The 22288-nt window shown below is 32.5% G+C and overlaps 3 protein-coding genes across 4 annotated transcripts; 2 read left to right on the top strand and 1 right to left on the bottom strand.

Annotated features, from left to right (window-relative positions):
* On the top strand, positions 399 to 2500 carry LOC109357761 (protein DETOXIFICATION 51-like). Its single transcript, XM_019601804.1, has one exon. The coding sequence runs from the start codon at positions 714 to 716 to the stop codon at positions 2214 to 2216; it is 1503 nt and encodes a 500-aa protein (XP_019457349.1). The 5' UTR covers positions 399 to 713; the 3' UTR covers positions 2217 to 2500.
* LOC109358389 (hexokinase-1-like) lies at positions 11677 to 15924 on the top strand. 2 transcript variants are annotated; one of them, XM_019602585.1, is made up of 10 exons: positions 11677 to 12121; positions 12828 to 12978; positions 13057 to 13239; positions 13578 to 13652; positions 13841 to 13996; positions 14133 to 14231; positions 14302 to 14432; positions 14642 to 14723; positions 15151 to 15662; positions 15779 to 15924. In XM_019602585.1, exons 1-9 carry the CDS (start codon positions 11850 to 11852, stop codon positions 15496 to 15498), a joined length of 1497 nt encoding a protein of 498 aa, XP_019458130.1. In that variant the 5' UTR covers positions 11677 to 11849; the 3' UTR covers positions 15499 to 15662; positions 15779 to 15924. The 2 variants fall into 2 exon arrangements, with proteins under 2 accessions (XP_019458130.1, XP_019458131.1); XM_019602586.1 differs by having other exon boundaries at positions 11677 to 11804; positions 11842 to 12121; positions 15151 to 15924.
* On the bottom strand, positions 16065 to 20250 carry LOC109358387 (receptor-like protein kinase HSL1). Its single transcript, XM_019602583.1, has 3 exons — positions 19774 to 20250; positions 17317 to 19536; positions 16065 to 17038 (listed from the first exon to the last, which is right to left on the bottom strand). Exons 1-3 carry the CDS (start codon positions 20177 to 20179, stop codon positions 16629 to 16631), a joined length of 3036 nt encoding a protein of 1011 aa, XP_019458128.1. The 5' UTR covers positions 20180 to 20250; the 3' UTR covers positions 16065 to 16628.

Genomic DNA, 22288 nt, shown 5'->3' on the forward strand with positions numbered 1-22288 from the left:
TTGAAGCAATTCTGTTTCTATATTTATTACTTTATATTATAAATAGTAAAGTTATTCTAAAATTATCAGAAACAGCTATACAAAAAATAGAGAACATTTTTATTATTGTTGGGAATTGTTCCTTTCAGTGATATGCTGAACAGCTTGATATTTTTTTTACAATTCTTGTTCTTGAATTTTAACTTTGTATCAAGCTAACCTCACAGAAGATTAACAACATTGTGATTCGTGAAACTAAAGTTCACATTTTTTTCTTTTTAAAATAGATGTTTATATAAGTTTTGAGGTAAAGAATAAAATTAAATTAAATTAAATGAGTTAAACATAGGATGTTAAATCATGGTTAGGAAAGAAAACATATTATCCATAATTGATATGCGAACCCTTTTACAGTCCTAAAGACCTAAACTGAAGCAAATGGGTGGAAAAAGAATGACATATTTTAAACAGGAAAATGAGGTTTGATATCCTTTATTTATACATGCCCATATCCTTCTCACATCTTCATGAATCACACGAAGTAATTAGTTTCCTCTATCACATTCTCAAATAAGAAATAAGAGTGCCCTTTACGAGAGTATCTCTGCACCACCACTTTTCTTATACCAAACAAACCATTAAAGTTCAACACTAACACCATTCTTGCATCATATTCATCAACCTGCACTTCAACTCATCATCACCCATCATATATATTCATAAAGTAGGCTAACATGTGTGAATCAAAGACCAGCAGCATGATAGGAACAAAAACACATGATCTAGAAAAACAAACACAAAAACAAACAAAGTTGGTGACTGTGTCCAGTATCATAAAAGAAACTAAATCACTCTTAGCTCTAGCCTTTCCCATAGCATTAACAGCTCTCATTTTCTACACACGTTCCATAGTATCAATGCTGTTCCTTGGGCACCTAGGAGAGTTAGAACTAGCAGCAGGGTCAATAGCTATAGCATTTGCAAACATCACAGGCTATTCTGTCCTTTCAGGTCTCTCTCTTGGAATGGAACCACTCTGTTCTCAAGCCTTTGGGGCTAACCGTCCTAAACTACTTTCTCTCACCCTTCAACGTTGCATCATATTCCTCTTAACATGTTCTCTTCCCATTACATTGCTTTTTATCAACATGTCCAAAATTTTACTCCTTTTACACCAACCGCACCAGATCACTACCCTAGCCCAAACCTATCTTTACTTTTTACTCCCTGATCTTCTCACCAATTCGTTTCTTCACCCAATCAGAATCTACCTTCGCGCACAAAACGTCACCCACCCTGTCACGTTATCATCTCTCGCCGGAACATTACTCCATTTACCGTTCAACTTTTTTCTCATTAAACACGGCGTTGCTGGCATCGCCGCCGCCTCCGCCGCTTCTAATTTCTCCATTCTCGTTTTGGTGGTGACGTATCTCTGGATAAGCGGGGTCCATAGTGACACGTGGCAGAATCCGAGCCGAGAGTGTTTCAGCGGCTGGAAGCCATTGATTAAGCTTTCGGCGCCGAGCTGTGTTTCCGTTTGCTTGGAGTGGTGGTGGTATGAGATTATGATCGTCATGTGTGGGATAATGGTGGACCCTACCGCCACCGTGGCAGCCATGGGAGTGTTGATTCAAACGACGTCGTTGATTTACGTTTTTCCTTCGTCGCTAGGGTTCGCGGTGTCCACGCGCGTCGGGAATGAGCTCGGGGCTAACCGGCCTTCCCGAGCGAGGTTATCGGCGGTTGTGGCGGTGTTTCTCGCTGGAGCGATGGGGTTCATGGCGGTGGTATTCGCGATGACGATGAGGAACCGGTGGGGGAGAATGTTCACCGGAGATAAGGAGATTTTGCAGTTGACCGCGGCGGCGTTGCCGATACTTGGGCTTTGCGAGCTCGGAAACTGTCCACAGACGGTGGGGTGTGGTGTTGTGAGGGGAACGGCAAGGCCGAATGTGGCGGCGAACGTGAACGTTGCCGCGTTTTATTTTGTCGGAATGCCTGTAGCGGTTGGGCTTGGGTTTTGGATGGAGGTTGGGTTTCGTGGGCTATGGATGGGCCTGTTAATGGCCCAGGTTTGTTGCGCGGGACTCATGTTGTATGTGGTTGGGACCACTGATTGGGAGTACCAGGCTTCTCGGGCCCAGTTACTGACATCCCTTGATGATGCTGTGAATGGATCAGACGGTCAGAAACAGCCATTGATTAGCATTGTGAACGAACAAACTTGCTCTTGATATGATTCAGCTCTGATATTTTTATTCTTGTTTAATCATATATATTTTTTCTATATAAAAAGAAATGTGAATTAAGATTAATATTTTTGACCTCTGTTTTTTTTTGGCGACTTGGGAGCTATATGTACAGGGGATAAAGGAGATGATAAGGATGATTTTGTCATTTCCAGAGTAGCAATTATAATTCATGTGTGTTATCCCAAGAGGATATATATATATTTAATTTGTAATGCAAATAGGATAGAACAGATAAATGGATGAAAACAAGAATAACTGAATAGCACCCATCTCTAACTCCGTGCAAGCAATATATACAATAAACTTCTCACTATTTATGAAATTAGGTCCTTGATTCAAGGAAAATATGGAATCACGTACTAACTCACCCACTTCAATTAAATGAATCTCATGGATATGATTGATCAGAAAAACATTTAAAAATTAAATTAAATTTAAATATTTTTTTCCACTCAATGACAAGGTGATATTCCTGAACTTCAAACTTACATCTCATCCTATCTTTAATATTAATTAAAACAATTGTATTTGAAATTACTATTGTCGAATATAATAATTTCAAATAGAGATAAAGTGAGAGAGAGTTGGAAAGAAGGTTTTAAGATAGGTGATATGGATTTAGAATAGAAATGTTTGAGTTGTATTCCTTAAAGAGTGTGTTGTTCTGCCAAGTCCAAATAGAGAGGGAGGGACACAGGACCTCTTTGAAGCCCCCACCAGGTTTGTACAATGCCTCAAAGCCATAAACATATTGGCACACATGGAAGAAAGAGAGAGCAATGAAGAGGAAAAAACAAGTCAAAAAAACAGTAATCATGCATCACTCTGGTTATGCTGTCCGGATATTTTGGCATAACCTTAGTTATGCTGCTTCCTCCATTCAAGTATTCTGTGGAACATGTTCACCCTTTTCGAATCATAAATCATTATTTTCTAATCTTACATGTGCTAATATATCAAATATTTTCAAACCCTAATGCTGATGTTCAATTTCAAATTAAAATTAAAAAAAGATGGTCACTGTTATGGAGAGAATGTTCAATATTTCCACATTTCAGTGTAACTAGTTAGTCCTAATAGAAGTAGAATATGTAAATGAAGTCGTAATTAAGACAACTGAAATATGTTAGTAATTTGCACTTTTTTCCAAGCACAAGATTATTTATCTATCTCGTGACGAGGGGTTATAAATTCAAATTCTAGAAACTATCTCTTCATTTACAAGAGTAATACGGCATACCTTACTGGGTGAGAGTTTTGTGCACCTAACCCTTTTTTTTAGATACCTGAAAAGGAAGAGAGAAGTTAGCATAAAATGGAATAAGTGGTCCAATCCGAAAATGTAAAAGAAATAGTTGGATTGTGTCCCCATGATATAGATAATGAGGGCCAGCAAGGAAACAGAGGGAAGGACTCTGCTCAGAAGAGACCAAATTGTTGACAGAGTACTGAGATGAAAAGAGGTACGTAAGGCAAACAAGATAGGGTGTTGTCTCTATTTTCAGCAGCACAGAACGCACGAGGGGTATTCAGTATACTTTGATGCCCACTTTCTTGTTTCCAAACCCCATCTTTTTTCATTCACTCTCAACCCCATTATACTCATCTCTTTACACTATTTCTTATCCATTTCAATCCTCTTATATCTACATGTTTTTAATACTACTTAAGTACTTCTACATCCATTGGTCACATAACTTTTTATTTATTCTAATGATTAATAAATTCAATAGATTTTTTGATATAATTAAGGGTATTCCCACACATTCGGTAACAAACTAAACTGTATAGTTGTTACTTCCAATAAATGTCGCTTTTATAGATTGAATATTTGATATTTTGGTTTACCAGCAGATTGAATGCAACCTTACTTAGATTGTTATTGTGTTGTGATTATTAAATTCAATATATGGTTATTGTCCATTACTCATAAAATATGCTATTAACTAAAATGGAGTAAGAATGAGTGATAAGTTTGTGAGGCCAAAATGTCCCTATATTTCTGCATCACATGTGAAGCAAAGCGGGTCCCTTACTCTGTTAAGTACTAACCCGTACTTACTTGCAGAGTGGTGGGTTTACTCTATGGTAATTCTTTGCTATCAAATCTTAGTTCCTGAAGAGAGTATAGATCTCATGTGTACATCAAAACAGCATCCAACAATTGCATTCATAGCTGTTTTTATCCAATTTTGGCAAGAGAAAATAAAAATAATGGGCAGTTACATTGATCTCTATCAAGATAGTGTTTACTTAAAGAAGTATATTAATTTTTTACTAATAACCAAATACATTTCTTTGTAAATACTGCATATTATATTTCATTCATAATTTTTTTCTTCCAAGGAATTCTAGTGTCAATAAGAGTAATGATTTTTAATGTTCATGTATTATAATTTGAATATATCATACCAATTTGTTTTATATAGATGATAAAGTTCCGTTAATATAGAGTATGTCATTCTTTTTTTGGACAAGGATCAATATGCACATAAATCTCATACTTTAACTTAGAATAACATAACCTTGTAATCATATCTTAATATTATTATGTTATTTGTTAGTATAAAAATGATATAATGAATAATAAGTGTATAAGATGAGCAATTTAATTAGGGAAAGGTAAACATGAACCTTGACCCGTTAGAATTTTACTCACTTTTCATCAGTTTAAAAGATGAGAGAGAATGTATACATCCTAGTAAGTTTTACACAATCATTACATTATTTTTAATTATTATTAAAATTTTAAAAATATAAGTAATATAATAAATAATATATGATATTGTGATCATCTAATTTAAATAACATATATGTATTTAAATAGCATCCAACTTTGAATGATGTGGGCTTATGAGGATGGAAATTTATGGATTTTGTTCAAATACTTTTGATGGGCTTTACCCAAAGTAATGTCCTTTGATGCTGAAGTTGAAGAATTGCACAATAACCAAAACTTATTGTAGAGAGAAAAGAAGAAGAGGAGGAGGAAAAATAATTGAGAGGAAAGTATGACATTTGAAGCCAAGAGAAGGAAGATTGACGAGTCACTTTCTCCCGGGTAAACAATGGCTATGTCTTTCATAAACCTCTATCTTTTTTATTTATTTATGTTTCTTCATATTTTTGTCTCATATGATTTTTCACATTTGATATGCTTAGTTTTAGTGATGTTGAGCATAAAGTTTTGACCTTTACCCTGTTATTTTTGTTGGGTTTTTAAAGATGATTTTTATCATTCATGGGATTTTGTTTTCCAGACAAATTATTCTTGATATGGAGCTGAATACTACTTAATGAGAAAAATAAATTATTTTTGTTGATAGAGCAAATGGTTATGTGTTACTCATGCGTATAATTCATCAGTATTTGGATGATTATGTAAAAATTAAAATATGCTTTCAAAATATAAAACCACCATTTCAGTCCCTGAATTTATTAGCACCCTGTATTAGTACTTGACTTTAGGAAATTATCATTTTTGGGATATCATTTTGGCCCCTGAATGTAGGGTGTGGTGGATCATAATTTCGGAACTAATATGATTAATGCTTACAGTCTAAAAAATTGAAATGGTAATTTCACAAAATCAGATACTAATACGGCATGCGTTTATAAATTGATGGACTGAAATGGTGGCTTACTCTTTTTTTACCTGATATTGCAGTATCCTTTTGAATCGCCAAATCCTTTCGGCTATAAACTTATAACTGAAGTCTTCGAGGTGAGAGGTTATCATATTCATATATGCCCATCCTAGGCTTTAAGATCTTCTACTGGACAAGGAATATGTTGTCTAGTTTCTCTTATCTTAGGACCCTAATCTGTCTCCCTTGTAATCAATAAATAGGATTTAACTGACAATGTGAAAGGTGCCCTGTGCCCATATTAGTTTCTCTTGAAAGTTATAACCCTTCATCCACTTTGCATGTACTAATAAAGAGTTCTCATTTTGGCTAATTGTGGCTTGTAGGGTACCTCTGTCTTTAGTTTCACTTTATCATTTCAATGATGGTTAAAGCTAGATTCTCTACTATAAAAGATGGTTTTGTCAATTTATATCATTAAGTAACAGTTTATGTGGATTTCCAAAGAGAAATGTATTTTGATCTGCATTCCATTGCTTACAGGATTCTAGTTTCATCTAATACAAAAAATGGCATAGCTACTGCATCGAGTAATGGACCATCGGTATTTCTTTTTGCTTGGCCCTTTCGTCGTGGCATTCTTTTCTTTTATACTTTTCCATGTATGTACCCATATGCCTATATCTCCAGTTAATCTCTCTCTCTCTCGTATGCAGGTTAGTGCGACACTTCAACAGGCGAAGAAGTATTTTGCAGCAACAGAAGCACAAAAGGATGGTTGTACTGGGAACTATAGGATCTTTGATTCAGCCTTTGGCAATTTTCTTGTACCTGTAGTTCCAACTCGTGCAGAGCTAACCAAGTAATTCTTGTGCCGTACGCTTCCTTATTTTTCCATGTCAACTTGCAAGTTTGGTCCGTAAGCATTGGTATCGGTACACACTTGTAAAAAGGCCAAAACGTTATATAAGTATATTTTCTCATATTCCCAAGGTTCTTGTTAGCTTGTTTCCAATTATAGGATGTCTGCTGCAGTGTTAAAAGCAGCTAATTGTGCAACTTGTGCTTCACAGAGAATTTGATAAAATATGTTAGGACCCATGGACATGATATTTGTTAGGAATATAACAGTAGAAATATCTTCCACTATATTATCATATAAATCTTTCAAATATTAATACACAAACTTCTTTATTATCTTCAATTGTTCTTGCTCTACTGTGTTGAACATTTCTTATCTGTATCAAAATACATAGCACTTTAAGCGATGAGTATCTAGTTGTTTCAGAATGCTAAATGATACCTCTACTTTACACTCACTTGAAGAAAGTCCTATATGTGAATGTAAGTACATGCACTGAATCACATCAATTTCAATCTGAGCTAGTGGTATGTGGATGCAAGTGAAATTCATTGTAATACAATATCTAAGCACTAAGTACAATAATAATCACAATATGAGAATATTACTATTGCAATGAAGGTGTCCTTCCTCTTGATTTTTCAATATGATCTGTTTTGGCATGTCATGTAAACAATAGTGTCCATAAGCATAGAAACATGTTATTAGACATATTGAAAGTAACTTGCACCAAATCAGTGACATAACTAGTGCTGTATAGTATTGTATCATTTTAATCTAAAATATACAAAAGTTCTGTTTAATAAAATTTAAAACTTTATTACAACATCACATTTGATTGGCTAGATGCAATGGTGCATTCTGATGGTGGCTAATGCAGCCATTTGAAATTGGTCAATTCAGGATAACAGTTGCAATGTTTGAAATGCAAAAACATCATGATGGCTGTGACTTTAAGCAGAGTTTAATATCATATTGCTTATCCCTACATAAATGATGAATAACCAAACCCTTTTCATATTTTACCTGCATTTTTCTTGTCTATTTAACTTAATTACATTCCTTCTTACTCATTTCATCTCTCTTGAAGAGATATATGATGTAAAACATTCATATAAAATAACTAAATTTGTAGGGGTAAAAAAGAGAGAAATGACACATAATTTCATTAAAGTGAATGGACTTAGATACATTGATTAATAAACTTGGAGTGTACAAACTTAAAAAAGATAGAGGTATGAAAAATCCAAATTGATTCATTGATTAATGGTCAAATGATTCCAAAATAAAAAGTGTATAATATATTATGAGCAGCCTCTACCTCCTTTTCAAAACTAAAACTGCCCATTGTTTGTTTAATTTAATCTCAATATATGGAAGTTTTTTATGCTAACATGTGTGAGTCATTGCCAACTCAAACTCAATATTACACCATGTTCACTTTACCTAACCTATTAATTATCTTTATCTTTCCCAATAAGAACAACAATTTTTGCATGACCAAAACAGTATCAAAATTTGTTATGTTAGTTTGAAATTTGATATATGATATCAATGGTTGTTGCCATTAGTACTACTCTCCTTTTAATCAAATTGAGAAGTTGATTTATGATTAATGCAATTTTATCTATTATTAGTTCTCTTTATTTAAAATAAATAAATGTTTTAAATAATTTTTTATTTTAATATTGAGATTATGACTCATATCATATCATACTTTCTGCTTAAAGTCAATAAATAGTGACAGTTATTGATACTACATTTGTTATTTATCTAAGTGAAAATTGGTTCATCATCAATGCAATCTCTTCTGTTATTAATTATTTGTTCTAAATTAATATTTTAGTAAAATTAAAACATGTTTAATTAAATAATTATTTCTGAGAATCTAATAGTGATGCTAAGATTTATATCATATTTTTCTTTCTACTTTGAGCCAATAAATATTTATAATCATTTATATTGCCTTTGCTATTATTTATTGAAGTATGAAGTTAGTTTTTGAGTGATGACCATTCATCTTTTATTAATTTTTCTTCAATAAATTAAAATAAATTCTTTAATTGCAAACCACTGAACCCAGAACTATGTAGTATTTTTCCATATTGTACTTTGTAGAAGCATGATAATCTCTGATGAGACATAAAATTAAAAAATACATTATTTTGTTTTATAATTAAATTCTTAATCAAATAAATTAACTTTGTACATGTTTATGTAGTTAATGAAAGTGTGATTTTATTATGGAAGAATGATGTGTTAATGTATTTTCCAATTTGTAATTGACTTTTAATTTTAAAACTTTTATTGAAAGACCATTTAGAAAATATAAAAAATAGTTTTTTACGTTTTAACCACAAGAAACATAGTGACGATACCATATTATTTAAGACTTAGGAGATGCCCAATATTATATTATATCTCTTCCTAAACCTTATAGCCTATGACCCATTGTGGATATGATTGTGACAATAGCAAATACAAATTGTAATTTATGCATTTTAAGTTTGAATGTCCTCCATTTTTTATGATTTTGTTTTTAGAAAAGTGGTAAGTTAATAATAAAATGTTGTGTTTAGTATCATAAAAATTAGTTTAGTTTGTTAATGAATATTTAGGTTTAAAGTTAATAAAATAAGTGTGATGTTTATGTATTGTTAATATAAAAATTTATATACAATCATTACTATTTATTTGGATTACTTTTTTTTTTGTTTTGAAAAACTCACACAGAACATATATTTTTTCTCTAATAAAATTCTACTAGAAAATATGTAAAATATCTTTTCTCAGAATGCATATTCATTCGGAGATGAGCCTCAAAATAAATTATCTATGTGATAAAATACTAGGTTTAATTTTTTAGAAGCAAATTATTGACCATAAGTTGAGATGAAATGGAAAACAAAACAGAAAAAACTGAAGAGATCTCCACCATTTCCCATACCATTTTACAATAGGAACAAAGATCATATGTCCCAAAATATTTATGTCTTCATATGATTTTTTGTTTTTATGATTTTTTCTTAACTAATTAGCATTTTTTATAGGATTAGTAGTATACGGACACCAAATCTTAAAAAATGTGATATGCATTACACCATTTCCTCATAGCATTTGAATTGACATATTATTAAGGGGTAGGTTTGCAATTATATATGAACAACATATTAATCTAGTAATCCTTCAATATCATTCAGAAAAATAAAAAAAATAATGATTCAATATTAATCAGAAAAATAAAAAAAGTAATGATTCAATATTTGTTAAATATATAATTACACATTTAAAAAAAAAAGATTAATTCCATACTATAAGATTATTATATTATTTTTTTGCAATTATACTTTACCAAATTTTGACTTCCAAATAACTTTATCTAAAGGTGTCAATAACAATTCTGGATAAGCATAAAAGAAAGTTATCTTTTCAAGATTTTATAGTTGTAGATAAAGTTAACAATTTAAAAAATTTATATTCCAAGAATAATTATTAAAAAGTATGAAATATATGATAAACAAACATTATAATTGCAAAGTATTTTATTTTGGATAAACTTATCCAAAAATATAAATACACAACTCTTAGATAATGTTATTCTATGTATCTATGATTTGTATAATTTTATCCAAAATGTAAATGTTAACTTTCGATATAACAAATAAATTATTACCCTATAAATTTGACAATTTTATTATTCTCTCAACTTCTAAAAAAAGAACTCCTTACCATTTATCTATAATATATTATCTTATTAAAAAATAAAACAATACCATAACAAACAGTGACTTTCCACCTTTGTACAACTAATTTCAGTTATCTTATTTTTATTGGATGAAATCTTTGTTATGCGATTACACATTGATATGTACAAAAGTAATCCATTTTGTATTAAACTAAACTAGTCATACTATACTTTGATTTTTTTATTACCAATAAGTCTTTTCCACAATTAACATTTCAATTGTTAAAGATTACCTCAAATTAAAGAATTTTGTTTTTATTATCAATAATGCATAGTTTGAGTTTATATCTTATATCTTATAGTATAAAGATGTGAGTTTATAGTTATGAAAACAGTCGATTGAACTACATCAGTTATATAAAATTAATTGTAAAGTTAACTTAAATTTATTAAATTATTAGATAGAGAACATAACATAACATTTATTTATTATTTATTAATTAATTTAAAATTTATTCATTAGGATAATTTAATAAATATATAATTAAAATTATTTTTTCTAATCATATATTTTAATATTTCTTTTACATAAATTTCAACTAAGTATTATTATATAAGTGAATATCTACAAATTGATGAGGCTATTTTTTTGTTTAGTTCACTTCAATAAAAATAATTAGTCTATAAGTTTATCATTAATATAGATGATATTAATGATGAGAAAAAATGTATACACAAACAATATATGAATTTTGTACATTGATAGTGTATAAGTTTTATACACTGTCAGTTTATCATTTATCATTCATTTTTAATCATCATTAAATTTTTAAAAAAATAGTATAAATGAATGGTGATAATATATTAACTATGTATAAATTTTTACACTGACAACACATATATATTCCTCTAATAAATAATTAGTAGATATTTGTGTGTGATGTAATTAATGTGATACATAAAATTTCAAATTATAAGATTGATCAGTATTAAATGTGGTGATGATTTTGGAAATTTTCTTTAGAAGTTAACTTTGATGGTTTCATTAAATATCATAAAAAAAAAACTTATCTAATATATTATATTTGAACACAAGTGTTTTTATATTTTCTTTTGTTATTATTTATGAAAAAGTTTAATTAGAATTAAACTTTAATTTAATATTAAAAGTTTATATGTTGTCAATAATTTATTAGTTGTCTACGAATAAATATGTTTGTGAATGTTTTTTTGTTGGATAAGTTAAAATCTGACGTGGCACAAATTACTAAAACTATATCTTTTAGACAAAATTTGTCTTCCACCTTCATCATCATGTATTATAAGAAGAATCTTAGGACTCTCCGAACACAAACACATTTTTTCTCTCTCCTGATTTCAGATTTACCATCGACCCTTTCCTTATTTCCTCCAAAAGTTTCCAACTTCATCATTATTTCGCTCACCCTTTGTGATTGACTGTGTAATCCTGCGTTGTTCTGATGGGGAAAGTGGCGGTAACAGTTGCTGTTGTTTCCGCCGCCGCAGTTTTTTCTGCGGCGGTTCTGGTGGCGCGGCACCAGATGAAGAGATCCGGGAAGTGGGGTCAAGTATTGAGTATAGTGAAAGAGTTTGAAAAACAGTGTGGGGCCCCAACTGAGAAGCTTAGGCAAATAAGTGACGCAATGGAAGTTGAGATGCATGCAGGTCTTGCTTCTGAAGGTGCTAGCAAACTCAAAATGTTAATAAGCTATGTTGATAAGCTTCCAACAGGGTCAGTACTTTTATTTATTTTTCTAATTTGTGAGAAGTTATATAGTTTTGAAAGAGTTAACATAAAAACAGATGATAATGAGTGTTTGACACATATCTTATTTCATTTTAAAATATATTATGAAAAGAAAGAAATAAGATACAAACACTTAGTGTATCTAAGGAGATAAAATTATCTCCTGGTAGGAGCAGACACTTTATTCCCATGATTCTGATATGGTTAGTTAGTAGATAATTCAAAAAATTACATTTAACAGTTGAGGATAAATTGATTTTAGTGTTACTTTTACTTGACTAGCTTAGTGAATTTCTAGTTAACTTTTCAGATTATGTTTATAATAATAATTCTGACATTGCTGAATAATTGGTTGTTATTGATTATTGGGTAGCTCTTTAAATGTGAGTGATTTCTGGTTTTTTCTCCCTAGCTTCCAACAATTATTTGTTCATCTGCCATGACAATAAAACATCCATCATGTTAATGTTTCAGTCCTGCTACATGATGCCACTTTGCTTCTAAAGCGATGTTGCGAAGAATCTAAGGACAAGATGCAGAAACAGAAAATTTGAATGATTTAAGTATAGCGTTGTGTTTCAATTTATGGAAGGAAAAATTATAAATTTTCATTTTTCTATCACATGAACATGTAATTTTTAAAGGTTGCTTCTTTTAATGATCATTCTTTGCTTTGTCACACTATTTATAGGGATGAAAAAGGACTCTTTTATGCATTGGATCTTGGTGGTACAAACTTCCGTGCCCTCCGTGTGCATTTAGGTGGAAAAGGGAAAGGCGTTGTCAACATAGAGTCGGAAGAAGTTTCAATTCCTCCTCATTTGATGACTAGTTCTTCAAATGTAAGTCTATAATGAGAAAATCTATCAAAAGCGTTTAACCCATGCAGGCTCTTAAATATGTTAATTATGCCATTACAGGAATTATTTGATTTTATAGCAACATCTCTGGCAAAGTTTATTAGTTCAGAACCTGAAGAGTTTCACCCTCCCCCCGGCAGACAAAGAGAACTGGGTTTTACCTTCTCATTTCCAGTGAGGCAAATATCAATTGCATCCGGGACTCTATTAAAATGGACTAAGGGTTTCGATATTGAGGATGTGGTAATTCTTGTTACCTTGATTCTGTGATATTCATTTTTTTTTGTATTGTCATTTGGTTATGTTGGTCATGATTATGGTGCATAATCCTGATACACGCATGAGTCTACTTTCTCAACACGTACACTAAAACACCCGTTTAATTGTTTTATTGTTGTATTAAATGTATGAGCCCAGAAACTACTACGCTGACCTTGTTGCGGTTCCCACATTTATCATATGAACTCTTTACAAAGAGAGAACGCTCTTTTACTAGTTTTATCTTAATTTTCAGCTATTCATATATCGAGCATGGTACTTGATAGTTACTTCTTTATGGATTCTGTTTGGATTGTTTGTAGGTTGGAGAAGATGTGGTGGGGGCACTAACCAAGTCCATGGAGAAAATCGGCCTGGATATGCGTGTTGCAGCTCTGGTCAGTGCTATTTTCCTCTCTTTATGATCCCCCATCTCCCTTTTAAAATTCCGGTTTTGAAAATGACTTTCTGTTTGTCTGACAGAAAATTGGATTAATGAGGTTTTTCAGTTTCAGAGTTCTACAAAATTCTTGGTTACTCAATATCCTAAACCGGAATGAAAGCCTAACATTGTAATATGATGTAGGTTAATGATACTGTTGGAACATTAGCTAAAGCCAGATTCAGCAATCAGGATGTCATTGCTGGGGTGATTCTTGGCACCGGGACAAATGCAGCATATGTAGAACGTGCACATGTGATTCCAAAGTGGCAAGGTCATCTACCAAAATCCGGAGAGATGGTAAGTAGTTTATGAAATATGAATATTTATGACACTCATTTTTCTAGTATGATAGAACCGTGTTTACCACTATTCTAGGAAGCAGGTAATAATTACCTCTGTGTCAAAGCACATTGATAATTTACTAATTCTGTAGGTTATAAACATGGAGTGGGGTAATTTCCGTTCCTCCTATCTTCCTATAACAGAATACGATCATGCTTTAGATTCAGAGAGCTTAAACCCTGGAGAACAGGTAATGATTATCTATCATCGGTTGAACGACTAATGTGTGTCTGTAATACTCTAACACTATTTTGTTGCAGATGTTTGAGAAGTTAATTTCTGGTATGTACTTGGGGGACATTGTAAGGAGAGCTTTATTGAAGATGGCCGAAGAAGCTGATTTTTTTGGAGATACTGTTCCTCTGAAGTTGAGAATTCCCTTCATACTTAGGTATGCTAATTTATCCAACCAATCATTCATTTTAACCTGCCCAACAATGAGTCATAAACTTTAGCCCGATTACTAATTGCTTTAATTTGTACAGTTGATCAAGCTAAAGTACATGCTCTATTTAGACTTCTACATATATTGAAGCTTCCAAAGTTTTCATTTATATTGAAGCTTCCAAAGTTTTCATATCTTTTTTATGGGATGTATAGGACACCTGATATGTCGGCCATGCATCATGACACATCTTCAGATCTGAAGGTGGTTGGAAACAAATTGAGAGATATATTAGAGGTATAAAAGCTCTTCTGACCATGTTGGACATGGATATGGTGGTCGGTTCACATATTTATTTCATCCAGTTAATTGTTTTTCTTGAATTAGATATAGAATGCAAGAAACTTTGATGATAAATTGAACTCTTAAGTAGAGTTTAGTGTGCAAAGAGAACATGATGGAACAAAATGTTATGTTTTGTTCTCTTTGGTTCTACCTCTTTTAGTGGAACCAAAATGTTAAATTTTTTGTTCAAGTGTCTTGTTTTGTTCTATTTATAAAATACACCGAACATGACTCGTTTTGTTCCATCTTGTTTTGATATGTTGCCAAATGCTACCTTAGAATCTATTCCTTGTTATCTTTTAATATAGGACGAACAAAAATTGGCATTTCTTGTCCTACATTGAAAGTGATTAGTTTTTCTTACTATCCTTTTTGTCAGATCCATAATACATCTCTAAAAGTGAGGAAGATTGTCGTGGAACTCTGTGACATTGTTGCTTTTCGTGGGGCCCGCCTCGCTGCTGCCGGTATTGTAGGCATCCTTAAGAAAATAGGAAGAGACACAATTAAGGATGGGGAGAAACAAAGATCAGTGATAGCATTGGATGGAGGGTTGTTTGAACACTACACTAAATTTAGAACTTGCTTGGAGAGTACACTAAAGGAGTTGTTGGGAGACGATACAGCTGAGACTATTGGCCTTGAGCATTCTAATGATGGCTCTGGTATTGGAGCTGCTCTCTTGGCATCTTCTCATTCACATTATTTAGGAGTGGAAGAATCCTGAAGATATGTTTAATGCTAAGGTAAGCAAGTGTAACACTAGTTTCAGTTTATTGTACGAGAAATGCTAGCGACATACTATTTGTCATGCTCTATTACTAGGTAAAATTCGTGCGGGAGTGTCCTGCATGGATTCAATCTAGTAGTAGAGAATGTATCGAGGAGAGTGTGCAAAACATTGCTCTCTGTCTCTCTCTCCCCCCATTTTTCTTGTATTCCTAATAGATCTATAGATTGGAGCAACAAAGCACTAGTTATGGTTCTATAGAACCTTTAAGTAAGAGAGGACCTAGTCTACTAGGGCATTATTTTGGTTATAGTGTCTCTACCATTTTAAGGAAGGGATTATAAGGGGTCCAGATGTAAACTTGACTTTTGTCAATGTAACCATTATCCAATGATAATACATCACAAATTAATTTATGGACAAGGGTAAAAGATTCTGGTTTAAATATTTTCTGTTATACATCAGAAGTTCTTTTTGATTATTTGTTTAGTATGACTTACATTGATTGGAGAGCTTTCTTTTTTGGTTACCCTGCCTGAACCTAACAAAGCTGATAATTTTTAGGAGTGATTACTGGGAGGTTAAACTGAAACATTCTGGAGAAAATGCTACAAAGATAGTTTATTAAATGATTAGCGTCACATAAAAACATTTCTTCCAGAGTAGCGGTTAATACCAATAACCGAAATGGTAAATTAATTCTTGACAGTAAAGACTAAACATAATACTTAAATGATCTAAATTTTATGCAAGAACTCTAGCAAAAAACTTAAAAACTTCAAAGTTTGACATACACATCAAAGTAAAATTGGTAAGGACTAAGGACCAAATGCATTTACAAATGTTACAAAGTACTTCTAGTCTATGCCATCCATCCATGCAGCTCTACATTACCGTACTCTATATCTGCTATCCTATGTCTGTATTTCACTTCAATTCTTGAATTAGTCGCTAACCTTCAAAACCAAGTTCATTAGTCACACTTCTGTAATATCTCCGACGCCCCTTTTACACATACTTTATAATTCGATAATTTTTTCCTCTAAGAAACAATGTGTAGATGATCAATGGTTATAAAGTAGGTGCGCCGGGAAAAAAGGTTGTGAGATGATCATTTTCCAATCAATCTAGCTATCATTATCAACATCCAACCTACACTCCCCCTTTGAATTTCCAAGAAGAGGAATAACATCATAGTGGCAAACATTCCTCTCTCCATGAGCCAATGATTCTCCACACATGAGCAATACTTGCAAGGCCTCCTTCATTGAAGGTCTACTATCTGGCAGTGTTGAAGTACACATGACACCAAGTTTGAAAACATTACACATTTCACCCAAGTAACTATTTTCCATGATTTCATTGTCTAGCAGCTCTTCTATGTTGCTTCCTAACTGAACTCGGCGCCATGCCCATTCTGCAAGAGATGAGTGCTCATCTCCTTTGTTAGCTTCTTTACCAGTTGTCAGTTCCAATAGGATAACTCCAAAGCTAAACACATCAATCTTTTCACTGACTCTAGTAGTTTGTACATATTCTGCCATTCATATATGAAAATGTTAGAAACAATAAGAAAATAGAATACACTATTATAGCAGCAAGAGCCATTTCCTTGTTATATGAAAAGCAATGTATGTATAAGCAATTAACATTCAAATATAAAAACATGACATTAAGCATTGAGATTAGACAACTAGCTATAAGCAAAGCTAGGAGCCAAAAGTTTAGCGAAAGTTTATGGCCGATAAGCTAGGAGCCGAAAGTTTATGGCCAATATATATTTGTTACTAAGCAAAGAATTTGCATGCCATTCACCTGGAGCAATATATCCAAATGATCCAACCACACTTGACATGGTCTCAAGTTCCCCTTGCTTGATCAACATCCTAGCCAGACCAAAATCAGCAACTTTTGCATTGAGCTGAGAATCCAAAATGATGTTGCTTGTTTTCACATCTCTATGAACAATGGGTGGTGAGCAATCATGGTGCATGTAGCTCAAACCTTGAGCAATTCCTACGGCAATTTTCAATCTCTTAGGCCAATCAAGGACGAAATGATGGACTGAACCTGACACGACTGATGACTTTCTCTTCTTGTGCAGCCACCTATCTAGGCTACTGTTTTCGAGATACTCATATACAAGCAGCATAGAATTCTCATTTGAGATACAGCACAACAACTTCACAATGTTGTTATGACGAATGTTGCTCAATACTTTAACTTCAGCATGAAAGGAGCTCTCAAGCTTCTTGTCTAACTTTCTGTTATTCCAAATCTTTTTCACAGCAACATAGCCTAAATCATTGATAGGGATGCGGTATACTGTGCCATATCCACCACTGCCAATAATATTATGTTCTGTCATTGAAGACACTATGTTTGATTCAGTGAAATTCAGCCTCTGAAAGGAGATGAGTATCCATGAGTTATCAAGTCCTTGCTTTCTCTTTCTGCAACGTCTGATAATCAAGAATGACATCAAACAAGCGAGTAAGAAGGTTACAACCGCAAGGCTTATAATCAAAGGTAGAGACCTAGATGAGTCCTTGCTTGACCTTTCAGTAGTTCCAGAATTACACAAGGTAAGATTCAGTGCTGCTGTGTCAGAACAAAGGCCAGGATTGTCCAAAAAGCTACTTGCAAATGCAGAATTTTCAAACTCACTTGGAATCGTCCCTGTCAAGTTATTGGAAGATAGATTGAGATTGGTGAGTCTTGGAAGTCTTGAAGGTATTTGGCCATGGAATTGGTTTTCTGACAAGTCAAGCTGGCTAAGGACAGGTAACTGACCAATTGCATCAGGAATTTGTCCAGAGAGTTGATTTTGGCTTAAATTTAGAGTTACTAAGGACTCCCATGATATTATTTTTGATGGAAGTGGCCCTATGAGCTGGTTCTGATCAAGCAAAAGAGTGGTTAATCTGGGAAGAGTTGTTAGCTCTTCCGGAATACTTCCGTTCAAGTAGTTCTTACTGGCTTCAAACACTACCACATTAGTCCAGGATGATACTCCGGTTGGAATTCTACCAGAAAACTGATTCGAACTTATCTCAAAGAGCGAAACATTTGAAGACAATATTTCGGGAAGAACACCAGTGAACTTGTTGTGGCTTACCATGAAAGTTAACAAATTGAAAGATGCCCAAAGACCACTAGGAATGTTACCAGAAAACTGATTATTGTAAATTTTAATCTCCAACAGGCTACTACAATTTCCTAGTGACTCTGGCAACTCGCCACTAAGATCATTGTCATATGTAGTTAAATTAAGTAACTCACCATGATAGCATAAGTTCTCTGGTAACCTTCCTGATAAATTATTGGAAGCAATGTGAAAGGATCCTAGCTTTGAGGAACGGCCAAAATCAGGAGGAATAGTACCCGATAAATTGTTGCTGAAGACGCGGAAATCTACCAGAGACGGAAGAAGGCCTAAGCTTTCTGGTATCTCCCCTGACAACTTATTGAGAGTCAAACTCAAGCCTGTTAACTTTTGTAGCTTTCCAAAATCATCTGGTATTTTCCCTGTAAGTTCATTGCTTGTGAGATCAATGATGGTCAAATTTAATGCTTCAACCACATCCGGTATCTCCCCGGAAAGACTGTTTTGGTAAAGAAAGAGTATGCTCAGATTCTTCAGCATGAACAAACCACTTGGAATGTGTCCAGTTAGACTGTTTTGTGATATATCTAACTTCTCCAATGCAACCATTTCTCCAATTGTTTCAGGAATTTCATCAATTAAGTTGCAGCCATACATATAAAAGACCTTCAATTTATTCAACTTGGTCCATGTCAATGGCAACTTTGAAGGAGGAAACTCATAGTTAGAAGACAAATCCAAGGTTTCAAGATTTGACAAGTTGCCTATTTCATCAGGATAAGTTCCATTGAATAAACAATACTGAAGTGGAAGATATCTAAGTTCCTTTAGCCTTCCAATACTGGCAGGAATATCACCAGTGAAGTTGGTGTAACTAAGGTTAAGATACTGCAAATTAGACAAGCTATCAATATCATCAGGTATCACACCTGTTGAAAATAGAGAGAAACAGAAAGGAAATATGAATAAGGTTGTGCATTTCTCTGCATGTCAAATCTAAAAAAGGTTGCTCCTATTTTCAAAGCATTGACATGAGATAGAAGAAACCTGGTTTAATGATATAATCCATCCTAGTTAAACCATGAAATAATACATAGAAAACAACTCCTACATCCTAATCAAACTTCATATCTAAAAATATTTGAAGATGGATATTGAAACATTACCAACAAAGTTGTTCATAGACAGGTCCAAGTACTCAAGTTTGGAACAGTTGTAGAGATATGTTGGAAACTCTCCAGGAATGTAATTCAAGTTGAAGTCAACATGTGTGAGGTTTTTGAGGTCACATAAGAAAGGTGGTATTGTTTGATTGATGTTAGTATTAACAAGAGCAAGTCCAGTGATAGAGTCATTGTTGCATGTGATCTCTGGCCAAGAACAGTGTGAGGAGTTTGATGAGTTCCAGTGGCTGAGAAAAGAAGGGTTCTGAAGGTATTGCTTTATCTTCAACAGTACTCCATGTTCTTGATCATATAGCTGAGACTGAGATTTTGCATGGCTCAAAATGATGAAGAAGGTTAGAAGATAGTAAAATGGTAATTTAAGACATGGTTGGATTAATATTTTCATCTTGGTGTTTGAGTATGTATTGAAGATGAAATTGTTTGTGATGAATGAGAAAAATGATTTGTAATATGCAATGCAATGTTTGATTTTACAGACAGAAAAGTTCAGAATTGTTGGCTTGCTTAAAGACTTTGACTATTCAATACATGAGAAAGTCAAAGGTTGCTTTTTCTGTTGGCATATAAATATATCATAACTTCTGTACAAAATAGCAAAGGAAAATTATTTCTAACACCTAAAATAACACAACTTATAGACATTCAAAAACTTATTTTGAAAACTAATGAAAATTTTAGTTATCATTTATTTTTAATCTGTTTTTTGGATGAATAGAAATAAAAAATTAAATAAGAAATAGATAAAGATAGTTTGACTTGTTTCAAGAGAAATAGTAGAAGTTTAGATATATAAATAACAACAATAGAATGATAAGAGTGATCCTATTAAAGTATGGATTTAATAGGTATACATTGACAGTGTAAGTGTTTTTTACACTATCAGTAAATCTTCATCATTCATATGTTAGCTAGTATTAACTTTCAAACAAAATTATTACAAATCAATGGTGGATGACGTGTTGACAGTGTAAAAATTTTACACTATCAGTACATAAAATTTAAACGCTTTAATTGTAGAAATAATATAATTACTACATCATATATGAGCCAAAATGAAAAACAACAAAAATCAAAGAATAGCTTTCAGCTTACAATTTTCAAGATATGACATACACTCTAAATCTCTCTCATATGGTAATATAATACATTTATTTCATGTCACTTTAGTATACAATATATTTTGTTATTCATCAATTCATTCACATTCATAATGACATACACTGTCCCGGATAAGTATCCCAATAGGAGTATTAAAAAACATTTTTCAAAATAAAATAATATTTTCTATAATTTGCTCTATATTAATGGAGAATGATGACCTTCTAGATTGATTTTGCTTGTAAAATAAACTGATGTGAGCAATGTTCCAACGAAATTGTAGTTTTGCTTTCACACTCATACAACTTTGACAGAGTAAATGGTATTTTTCATGATGAATAATATAATTGATATGATAATCTTTTATTTAATATCATTTTTCAATACACATTCAATAGATGTTAAATAATAGAGATATGTTATCCTAAATCATATCCCAAATTTTGTATAATATTAAAATTAATGAAAACATGTCATGTAAATTAAAAAAATTAAATATTAATTATTATTGTTGTTTTTGTTTTATTATCGTTAATTCGATTTGGGACAATAAATCGTTCTTAAGAAGTTAAAGGCACGCAAAATGCATCACCGTAATCTTATAGGTTAACAATCAACCCTGATTTGTTGAAAGTTGGGCCATTCCACCGTAAAACAAACCAAAGATTCAACAAATTAAAAATGAACAATTGAAGACTTTGAAAAACTTATATTATTATCAATAAAAAAAGAAAAAGATATGCTTTTCCAATAGGTGGTCCCTTTGAATTCAAAACATTGATCTGAATTGAGTTGTGTTACCCTACATCCCACGTCTTGTTTTTTTAGTATTATACTTTTCTTAGAAACTGAAGAAGGAATAGCCAAGAACAACTCAACCTTAACCAACTTCATTCATGTACAAAACTAGTAGACAAAGTTTCAATTCTTAATCCTCTTAAGAAGTAGGTATAGTTGTTGTATATGACTTGACATCAAAATAAATCGACTCTTCTAGTTATGTAGACACAATTGGTTAATCTCACTCCTTGACAAGTACTATAATTCTTTGTTCTTTAATTTGAGTGTTTGTTTCCAACAATGAAATTTATGAATAATAAGACGTTTCCAAGTTTGTAATTATCCCAGCATCCGATCAGAGTCAACCAGTAGGAACATAAAGGGGCACCAACTAGGATCCAAATCACCCTAGGTGAAGTTGTATTTAATGGAATGAACATTTCATTTTATAATTTAATTTCTGATTCTTTTATCATAAACTTATTAGAAGTTTGTACACCATGGTTGAAAGCTTGACTGGCTGATGCAAAGGTGAGAAAATGAGACTCAATGATTGAAATTCTCATCAAAATGCACCAACCTACATAACATGCCTATTAATGAGAGTAAAAAGCTT

This window comes from Lupinus angustifolius, chromosome LG10 (assembly GCF_001865875.1).
Source record: "Lupinus angustifolius cultivar Tanjil chromosome LG10, LupAngTanjil_v1.0, whole genome shotgun sequence".
NCBI lineage: Eukaryota > Viridiplantae > Streptophyta > Magnoliopsida > Fabales > Fabaceae > Lupinus > Lupinus angustifolius.

What these genes read in the sequence shown, in the direction of transcription:
- LOC109357761 (XM_019601804.1), top strand. Translation starts at nt 714, where the DNA reads ATGTGTGAATCAAAGACCAGCAGCATGATAGGAACAAAAACACATGAT.
- LOC109358389 (XM_019602585.1), top strand. Translation starts at nt 11,850, where the DNA reads ATGGGGAAAGTGGCGGTAACAGTTGCTGTTGTTTCCGCCGCCGCAGTT. An exon ending in GCTTAAACCCTGGAGAACAG is followed by an intron (nt 14,232 to 14,301) that starts GTAATGATTATC and finishes ATTTTGTTGCAG; the next exon opens with ATGTTTGAGAAGTTAATTTC. An exon ending in AGAATTCCCTTCATACTTAG is followed by an intron (nt 14,433 to 14,641) that starts GTATGCTAATTT and finishes TGGGATGTATAG; the next exon opens with GACACCTGATATGTCGGCCA.
- LOC109358387 (XM_019602583.1), bottom strand. Translation starts at nt 20,179, where the DNA reads ATGAAAATATTAATCCAACCATGTCTTAAATTACCATTTTACTATCTT. An exon ending in GTCTATGAACAACTTTGTTG is followed by an intron (nt 19,537 to 19,773) that starts GTAATGTTTCAA and finishes TATTTTCAACAG; the next exon opens with GTGTGATACCTGATGATATT. An exon ending in ATTTGGATATATTGCTCCAG is followed by an intron (nt 17,039 to 17,316) that starts GTGAATGGCATG and finishes TATGAATGGCAG; the next exon opens with AATATGTACAAACTACTAGA.